A 10,666-nucleotide genomic window follows, 5' to 3' on the forward strand; every position below is an offset into this window, starting at 1 on the left:
CCTCACGTATTTTAAGTTCAGCCTAAAGGTTTCTCTGTACATCGTGAACTGTAACCTAAATAGAGCTATATACAGACTGTGGCCTACTCTTGTGCCAATCACTGAGTTTAGGCCCATGAAAGGTGGCCAACTGCTCGAACTGTTCAAATAAGGCAAACGCTGAGCTTTAACCAGTCCGGCTGCTTCTGCACCTCACTTTTGTGTTGTGTACATCACTTTCCTTTTCTGTCTTCTACCATGCAGCTTCGTTGGAATCTCTGAGCCTACTGTGGCTTGGGAGGCTGCCAGATTTGCAAATCATTCTTTGCTCAGTTAAACCCTGCTCAACTTAATTCAGCTAAGGTTTTACTTTTAACAGCGTAAATTTCACCAAACTATTTTCCTGAGCAACTATGTTTCACCTAGGTTTTCGAATTTATTCTCATTGAGGTCTGCAAAGTAGTTTCTTGTTTTTGTTTTTGAGATAGGGTTTCCCTCTGTTACTCAGGCTGGAGTTCAGTGGCAATCATGGCTCACTACATCCTTGGCCTCCTGGGTTCAAACGATACTCCCACCTCAGCCTTCTGAGTAGCTGGGACTACAGGTGTCCAACACCACACTCAGCTAATTTTTTAAATTTTTATTAGAGGTGAGTTCTTGCTATGGTGCCCAGACTGCTCTTGAACTCCAGGGCTCACGCAGTCCTCCCATCTCAGCCTCCCAGAGTGCTCGGATTACAGGCATGAGCCACATCGCTTGTGTTTTTAATTTTGTATATTTCAATGATATTTAAAATATTTACCTATTTACCAGTGTATTATAAAAGACATTATAAGAAACGCAAATGAATAGCCAGACGAAGAGGAACAGATGCTAAGGTGCAGAAAACGCAGAACCTTCTGTCCTTGAGTTTGAAGTGTGCCACCTTCATGGTATGTGGTTGCATTCACCAACTGGAAATCTCTCTGAACCATGTTACCATTTAAGGTTTTTATGGAGGTTCCATTATATAAGTATGATTGATTGCATCATTGGCCATTGGTGGTTAACTCAATATCCAGGCCCCTGTCACTCCCCAGAGGCCGGAGGATGGGACTGAGAGTCCCAACTCTCTAACCATGCCAAAGCCCTTCTGATGATCAGCCCAGCTCCCTAGCCATCTCCTCAGCATGTGAAAGACACTCTTATCTCCCTGGAGACTGCAAGGGCTTTAGGATCTCCGTCAGCTGGGGGGGACCAAATACATCTTTCTTATTATGCCCCAGTCCTCTGGCCATGATTCCCTTAGTAAAAAGATTACAAAAGTGAAAAGACACCGGCACGTTCCTAGAGTTTCATTCAGTCACCAATAATTAGTCCAGTTCATCATTCTGTCATATGAAAATACCTCCTAGGGCAAGGCCACTCAGGTTTGCCAGCCTGATCATGGGTCAGTGTTGGATTATGTCAAGAGTGGCTTAGCAATATACGACCTCACCCTTTCAGGAGTCTGGCATAATGGAGCTAAGAGACAATGTCATCTCCTGTTCTGAGCCTTTTTTGAGCTGTTAATGTAATGTTGGATTTCTCTCATGACTCATAAACATAATCCATTTATGGATTCTTCAGCCTGTTACTATTCTTCCATCTCTCCATTTATGACCAAACTTTTCCACCCTTGGAAGAGACATTCGATTCAGCCATGGTGCTGCTCTAGACTTCATGCAGCAATACTAGTCTAGCAATTACTCTTGCTCAGTCTGCTCCCATTCAAATAGAGCTAGGTTACATAGGTGGAGAACTAATGAGCTGTTTTTAACCACCAGGCAATAAATATATCTGCATTTACTGCTAACCCCAATTTTGCCAAATGGGGTGAAGGCACAACCTGCTCTATCAGGGCCTTAGGAATTCTGACATCATTTCAAAGTATAATGAGGGTTTCTTGCTTAGGAAGCATCCCTGCTTCTGACATCAGCAGTTGCATCTCTGAGTCAGGTGCAACTGATGAGGTGATGAGGCGATGTGCAGAAGACTTGCATCATCACAGCAGCATCCTCTCCTGCCCCTCTCCTTCTATCCCCCTGCAAAGCAGAGAAATCTGTCCAGTGGGGGACCCTCCCTTAGCTCCCCTCATGTTGAGTGTAAAGATATGTAAGCCAGCCTTCAATGCTTTTATCTCCCCTCTCTCCCCATTTTAGACAGCAAATGTTTTACTGCCCATTCCTTCCTACTCTTATGGAACTGTTATTCTAAGGATAGTGTGCACCATTATATGTTCATTTGATGTGAGCCATCTTTGCTCACTTTTGGACACTGTGGGCTATAAAATGTGTCCTTTGATCTGAAGAAATGTAACTTGGTGGTCCAAGGTAGTGTAGTATTTTCTGCTCCTATCCTGTAATAATATTTTAAGCATTTGCATCTACCACTGGGTCTACAAAGCCCAGCCCAGGGTAAGTGTCTATTTCTGTTAGAACCCTTGTCTAGCCTCTGGGGGCTGCTGACATTGGTTGCTCCCAAGTAATCCACTTGCCAGCTATGTGCAGGGTGCCTACCCCAGGGAAATCTGCCCCATAGCCATCTGCAGTCTCTGGCTCTCTTTTTGGAATTATGTGTCTGAGAGTGCAAGAGGAACAGGTCTAGACTTAGCCCATCTCTGCATGGCTGGAGCACCAACCTCCATGCTCATTTTATGAGCTCCCAGTGGCTACCACAAGGGAGCACACCAAAATTCCACTTGATGGTTCCGGTAATATTTCAATACATATTCTTATTTATTTTTGCTCCATTTGATCTGCCTTGGACTGATTCATATGTTGTGTTTCTATATATTTCTCATTGCATATTCTATAATTTCTTCTTTATCAAGATAGTTGCTCTTTTCTTTTTCCTTCAGAACTTAGTAAGGTTGCATTTTGGTAGTTGTCTTTGTACTTACACATTTTTAATGCCTTAATCCCTGGGGGGTTTTCTCTCTCACTCTCTCTCTCTCTCTCTCTCTCTTTTTTTTTTTTTTTTGTAGAGACAGAGGTTTACCATGTTGGCCAGGCTGGTCTCGAACTCCTGATCTCAAGTGATTCACCCACCTCAGCCTCCCAAAGTACTGGGATTAGAGGCGTGTGGCACCACGCCTGGCCTAAATCCCTGTTGTCTTATTTAACCTTTCATTATCTCATTGGACCTTTTTTTTTTTTTTGAGACGGAGTTTTGCTCTTGTTACCCAGGCTGGAGTGCAATGGCGCGATCTCGGCTCACCTCAACCTCCGCCCCCAGGTTCAGGCAATTCTCCTGCCTCAGCCTCCTGAGTAGCTGGGATTACAGGCACACGCCACTGTGCCCAGTTAATTTTTTGTAGTTTTTAGTAGAGACGGAGTTTCACCATGTTGACCAGGATGGTCTCGATCTGCCGACCTCGTGATCCACCTGCCTCGGCCTCCCAAAGTGCTGGGACTACAGGCTTGATCATTGGACCATTTTTAATGGCCTTCTTTCACTCCCAACTATGACCTGATTCATACTTAGTGAGCTTATTCTCTTTGGTCTGTGCTACCTCTCACATTTTTAGTTGCATTATTTCTACTGTGTTCTATAAAATGCATATATTATTTTTTCACTCTTCTTCTACTTTTACGTTTATCCTAGATCTGATAAATCTATTAAATATGCACCCTTATATTTTTGCTGCAGTTTCCCCAGTGATTTCTTGGACCATGTCACATCCTCTGGAAGATTGATGAAGATGAGCTGATGTGCACAGTACCCCCTGCTTTCTTATGTGTTTCAAACTGTTCCTCTGTTGCCTTGATACTTGAAGGAGAGCTGGACTGGATATAAGATGTTGGGTTCATGTTTTAATTTCTGATTCAAGACGGCTTTTCCATTCTCAGATGCATGATTGAGAACACTTAATTCCCGCAGCACTGGCACGCTGTGGATTTCTGCACTTTATAGTTTATTTTGCCAGGAGCATTTTCTTAAGATGATTTTTTTAATTCTTGGGTTTTGTTTTACTTTATTTTTGTTGGTGGTGGTGGTTTTATTTTTTTGAGTTCCGTGGTACATGTGCAGGATGTGCAGCTTTGTTACATAGGTAAACATGTGCCATGGTGGTTTGCTGCACCCATCAACCCATCATCCAGGTGTTAAACCCAACATGCATTCCCTGTTTTCCCTGATACTCTCTTTCTCTCCCCAACTCCTCAACAGGCCCCAGTGTGTGGTGTTCCTCTTCCTATGTCCATGTGTTCTCAATGTTCAGTTCCCACTTATAAGTGAGAACATGCAGTGTTTGGCTTTCTGTTTTGGGGTTAGTTTGCTGAGGATAATGGCTTCCAGCTTCATCCATGTCCCTGCAAAGGACATGATCTTGTTCCTTTTTATGGCTGCACAGTATTCCATGGTGTATATGTACCACGTTTTCTTTATCCAGTCTGTCTTTGATGGGCATTTGGGTTGATTCCATGTATTTGCTATTGTGAATAGTGCTGCAATGAACATATGTGTGCATGTGTCATAATAGAATGATTTGTATTCCTTTGGGTATATACCCAATAATAGGACTGCTGGGTCAAATGGTATTTCTGGTTCTAAATCTTTGAGGAATCACCACACTGTCTTCCACAATGGTTGAACTAATTTACATTCCCACCAACAGTGTAAAGCGTTCCTGTTTCTCTGCAGCCTTGCTAGCATCTGCTTTTTCTTGACTTTTTAATAATCACCATTAAACATGAGATGGTATCTCATTGTTCTACTTTCTTTTATAGTAAGTTGAAATAGAGTTAGGCTGCTTTGATTTCATGGATACATAGTATTTACAAGTCTCCTAGCTTAAGAGAATTCTTTTCTGGGAGTGTAACTAAGTATACTTTCTCTTTTTATTTTATTATTATTTGGGAGTGAAAGTGAGAGAGGTTGTATGTCTTCCAACTTTTCGTATCTCTTTTTTCTTGCAGGACCTGAAATTTCCCACCTTTTTCTTCCTCCTTTTACCACCCAGTTTCCAAAAGGTGTTTCTCCCTTCTCTCTTCCTTTGTACCCTTTTCTGCCCAAAGCAATAGCTTCCAGACTGCTGCCTCGAATCGTGCACAGGCATCGCTAAGTCCCATCCCCAGCGTCAGTGGTGCTGTGGCTCACCAGGACTCTTTACAGTATTTTATGCAAAAGTTTGATGTTCTTTCCACCAACGGCTTCCAGTCGATCTTTAACTCCACTGACACTTCCCTCTTCTCTCTTCCATACTGTTTTCCCAAGACTTGTGGCCAAAGGGTGACATTCAGCTCTGCTGGAATTTGGTGTTAACTTTTTTTACTTACAGGTGATCTGAAGATGGTGGGATTCTCTGTCTTCTAGCTAGACCGAGGGCGTGGGTTTGGTATAGTTTTACTTATTCTTCTTGCTGATCTGTATGGCTTTGTGGGTGCTCATTGCACTCATCTAGGCCACCTCTTCCCAAATGGTACTTAGGCAAAACTAGAGAACAAGTGCTGTTTTATGCTGAGTTACAGTCATCCTGGAGATGTGGAAAGATGTGAAAGAGAAACCTGCTGTCTTCTTAGCATATAAGGAAGCCACGCAGTTATCTAAGGCACGAATATATCTGGGACATAGAACTTTCAGGGCAGAAATACGATCAAAGAAATAAATCCAGGCATTTGATTTGAAGAATTTAATTGCATTCAGATTTGCTTTTACACTGAGTGTCAGAGAATATAAAATGAAAATCTTGTACTAAGCATTGCTTATTACATTCAAATACTTTCAAATTTGTCATTCACCCAGCAACCTTCTTAGAGGTAATGATTTTATCACACAACGATTTCTTTTTTATATTATACTTTAAGTTCTGGGGCACATGTGCAGAACATGCAGGTTTGTTACATAGGTATATATGTGCCTTGGTGGTCTGCTGCCTCCATCCCCTGTCATCTACATTAGGTATTTCTCCTAATGTTAGCCCACCCCAATCCCCCCACCCCCTGCTATCCCTTCCCTAACCCCCGCCACCCCCCCGACAGGCCCTGGTGTGTGATGTTCCCCTCCCTATGTCCATGTGTTCTCATTGTTCCACACCCACTTATGAGTGCAAACATGCAGCGTTTGGTTTTCTGTTCTTGTTACCCAACTTTTCTGCACTTGACAGATGAGGAGCAAGATTCAGAGGGGCTCACTCACATGCTCTTCTGATTGCAGCGTTGATTTGAGTGGGGCCAGGAGTGAAATCCAAATCCCCTGACTGAAAGGACAGTGCCATTTTCAGCACTGACCATGCTTAGTCATAGATGTTTTCACAATCTTTTCCCCCCAATTTTCTGTTGTTCAATTACTTGTAACCTAAGGCCACTCTGTGATAACAAATGACTAGGGAAAAAATGCCTTTGAGTGTCATATTTTTCATTGATTTTCTCTGTAAAGACAATGTAAGTTGCTTGTCCAGATAAGTAGGAAACCTTTTCTCAACTAATGATTCACCTTCTTCTCTCTTTTCAGAGGACAGTTATGGGATGGATGGGAAGGTTAATCAGCCCCTTCTCACGGCAGATATCAACTGGCAAGGCGGAGAGGATCTACACAGTGTGAATGAAAACATCTATGAGTACAGACAAAACCACAGACCTAGTCTGCTGGACTGGACTAATTACTTGAAGGATGTAGATAGAGTATTTGCACTGCTGAACAGTCACTATGAGCAAAATACAACAAATAAGACTCAAAGTGCTCAAAGTGACGGGTTCCCGGTTGGCTCTGCCGAGCGCTCTGTGTCCGTGGAGATGGCCTCTGCTGACTCAGATGAAGACCCAAGGCACACGGTTGGGAAAGCACCTCATCTGACCTTGCCAGCCGACCGTCCAACCCTGCCTTTGAACCGACCAACGTTAAGTCCAGAGAGTAAACTTGAATGGAATAACGACATTCCAGAAGTTAATCATTTGAATTCCGAACACTGGAGAAAAACTGAAAAATGGATGGGGCATGAAGGGACCAGTCATCTGGAAACCGCTTTCAGTGGCAATGGCATGACAGAGCTAGTGCTGAGGCCCAGCCCCAGGCTGCAGCCCACTGGCAGGCACCCAAAAGCACTTCCCCAGGATGGTGGACCCGGAGAGAACATTTTTGAAGATCAGCTGTATCTTCCTGTGCATTCCGATAGAATTTCAGTTCCTCAAATGTTCACCATGGCCACCACAGAACATCAAGGTAATTCCAGCATAGCGGGGAAGACGTTGACCAAGGTGGAGAAGAATCACGAAAAGGAGAAGTCACAGCATCTAGAAGGCAGCGCCTCCTCTCCACTCTCCTCTGATTAGATGACATTGTTACCTTACCCTAAACACAGTATTTCTTTTTTTAACGTTTTTATTTGTAGACTTAATAGAGGTCATCATAGCCACCAACATTCCAAGCTACCCTGGGTACCTTTGTGCAGTAGAAGACAGTGTGCATGTGAGCAGGCAGCCTGCACACGGCGACTCATCATCATCATTTACTATCTGCCAAGAGTAGAAAGAAAGGCTGGGGATATTTTGGTTGGTTTGGTTTTGATTTTTTGCCTGTTTGTTTGTTTTGTACTAAAACAGTATTATCTTTTGAACCGTGTAGGGACATAAGTATACACATGTTATCCAATCAAGAGGCTAGAACGGTGCCTTTCTGAGTGTCTAAAACTTGACACCCCTGGTAAATCTTTCAACACACTTCCACTGCCTGCGTAAGGAAGTTTTGATTCATTTTTAAACCACTGGAATTTTTCAATGCCATCGTTTTTAGTTCAATGATTTTGCACTTTGAGATTAAAATGCCATGTCTATTTGATTCGTCTTATTTTTTATTTTTACAGGCTTCTCGGTCTCACTGTTGGCTGTCGTTGTGACAAAGTATAATAAACCCCCAAGGACGACATACAGTATGGGTCACATATTGTTTGACATTAAGCTTTTGCCAGAAAACGTTGCATGTGTTTTACCTCGACTTGCTAAAATTGATTAGCAGAAAGGCATGGCTAATAACGCTGGTGGTGAAAATAAATAAATAAGTAAACAAAATGAAGACCGCCTGCTCTCTCTGTGCCTAGACTCAACTTGTGCACCGTATCTTTAAGATTCCTATATTGTGGGTTATTTGATCTTTTATTTTCATCTTTATTTGGTTTCCTTAGCATGGCTAAGAAGCTTGAATGTTGACAAAACACGGTTACTTTTGAATTTACACCAGGAACTTCTCAATAAAACAAAATCCTGAATGTTCCACAATTTCAATCTAAGGAAAGTGAATTTCTTAATATTGTGTTCTATGATTATTTGTAAGGTCTTCACCAAGTTCTGATATCTTTTAAAGACATAGTTCAAAATTGCTTTTGAAAATCTGTATTCCTGCAGATATTATTGTTGTGTATTAGATTTTTAAATACCAGCTAAAGGATTACCTCACGGAGCCATCAGTACCCTCCTATTCAGCTTCCCAAGAAGATGTGCTCCTGCTTAGCTTAAGAGTGGTTTTCTTCTTGTTTTTAGATAATTCAAGCACTTAGATAAATTATGTTTTCTTTAAGTGTTTAAGGTAAACTCTTTTAAAGAAAATTTAATATGTTATAGTTAAATCTTTTTGGTAACTTTCAATCTTCATCATCAACTCTGTACGTATATTCAAATTAGCTGCTTACCTGATGTGCATATCATCAGCGGTATGACAGAACAGACATATTTATGGTCAAGAAAGATGTGCTTTGTAAAAATATTTCAAGTTATTGGGGAGCATACTGTGTTTTTTAATCATGTATAATATTCCGTGTTACTTTTATAGAACAATTCTGGCTTCAGGAAAGTCTGGAAGCAATATTTCTTCAAATAAAAGGTGTTTAAACTTTTTTCTGTTTCAGAGAAATGAACTTAACCAAGCTTCTGTGGTGCACCCATTCCCTCCTAGTAAAATTGAGTCCTGATCTCTATTCACATGATTGAATACTAGCCACACTTATAAAACTGAGCTGAAGTCAGTGTGTTAAAGAACATTCTCAGCTGAATGACTTCACCACAGATTTACCTCATTGCTGTCTCGGGGGAGGCAGCAGAGGCATCGTGGAGGTGGCTTTCCTGGCAAGCAACCGAGACGGTCACAAAGGGCCTGCACTTGGTTTAATGCTCTGATGTCACCACCTTGAAATCCTCACTAATTTTTTAACAAGGGGCCCCACATTTTCATTTTCCACGGGGGCCCTGCAAATTAGGTCACTGGTCCTGAGCAGCAAAATGGAATGTTTTAAAACCAAGGGAACAGACCCACCAAAGGCAGGGGGGGTTCTTTGGGAACCATGAACTTGGGTGGAAACCTAAACACCCATCAAGATCTTGAGTTTTCTCATTCACAAATTCCATGTGCTTCCTTCTGTCTGTTACAAATCTCCTGAAGAAATGTAGCCTTCAGGTTGAGGGGCTAACAGTCTGTGAAATGTCCAGAGAGCAGAAGGTTAAAAATAAAGAAGGAGAAAAAAAGAAAGCAAAGGGTCAGGGCACCTACCCATCCAACCCTTGGATAATTGAGGAAACCAAGTTTTCATGAAGAGAACAGAGCCTGAGACAACAGCGTTTTTGTCCAAAGGTGAGTCTTGGTGCCTTGCTCCTTGTTCCTTTCTGTAAAATGTGCCTGGGCCAAATATTGCTGTCCCAGAGAAAAATTCATTTTAGTTCAATTCAATAGCTGCGAATAGAGTACCTACTAAGTAGCAAAGGCATAAGAGAGACTGTATGTCTCCCAGAGCTGCTTATCAGATCTTGAAAGGCCCTTAAAGATTGACTGCCCAGCTAGCCTCATTTGATCTGTGAGGAAGCTGAGACTCAGAAGAGAAGAGTGACTTCTCCAGATGTAGAAGAAGACATCTCCCAGAGGCCAACCCTTGCCACTTTCTTCATTTAAACTGGTATGCACACACACATGCACATAAGCACGCACCCGCGCCCCCCCCCCCCCACACACACACACACACACACACTTACCAGATCCAGGAAGAGAGAGGCCATCGTGAGGGCCCATCTGCAAGGACTAGGGGAAAGAACCATCAACATGAAACTCAAGAAGACCCAAACTAACTTCCAACACTAATTGTTACTATTTCTGTGAGCTTCAAAAATCACACAAACCTCTCTAAAACAGCTTTCTCAACTGCAAAATAAGAGATTTGGGTCAAGGATGGCAAATACATAGCATGTGTGATTTCTTTTCCCAAAATGTCCCTAGGGAAGACAAAGCTAATCCAACGGGACGTTTGACCCTTAAGCTAGAGCACTGGTGGCCTCACAGGCCTTCTCAATGCAGCCAACCACATCTCCAGCCGGCCCTGCTGCTGAATAAGATTGGTGTGTGAGACAAAAACCAATTGTCCCCGCACAAACTAGATCATTTCTGAGACCCTCCTGGTCTTTTAAAAATAACCAAACAAACCTATGATCGTCGGTATGTGCAGTTTTTTGGTTCCAAGAGAAGGAATGAGTACTTTATACTCCAACCCTTTGCCAAATATATCTAAATATGTTGGCTTCTTTTTTTTTTTTTAAGTGTTTTAAATACTTATTTTTTGAGCTTTTTAAAAATCCTCCATTCTCCAAATTAGTCCAATTCTGCCTGATATTTCTGAAACGTATTTAACAGAAAACAAAGATCTTCAGTTCATAATTAAATTAGCTATTAAGGTGGGCAATTAATACCTGGATAT

The 10,666-nt window shown here is 42.0% G+C and overlaps 1 protein-coding gene across 14 annotated transcripts in view; it reads left to right on the forward strand.

Annotated features, from left to right (window-relative positions):
- SULF1 (sulfatase 1) overlaps window positions 1-8,824 on the forward strand; it is a 195,575-nt gene extending 186,751 nt beyond the window's left edge. For all 14 annotated transcript variants that reach the window (XM_078352605.1, XM_078352607.1, XM_054246670.2 and 11 more), the window contains one exon: window positions 6,451-8,824. In XM_078352605.1, the coding sequence (XP_078208731.1) occupies window positions 6,451-6,481 (31 nt within the window). In that variant the 3' untranslated portion in view covers window positions 6,482-8,824. The remainder of the gene's footprint in view (window positions 1-6,450) is intronic.
- Window positions 8,825-10,666: the final 1,842 nt, after the last annotated feature.

This window comes from Callithrix jacchus, chromosome 16 (assembly GCF_049354715.1).
Source record: "Callithrix jacchus isolate 240 chromosome 16, calJac240_pri, whole genome shotgun sequence".
Taxonomy (NCBI): domain Eukaryota; kingdom Metazoa; phylum Chordata; class Mammalia; order Primates; family Cebidae; genus Callithrix; species Callithrix jacchus.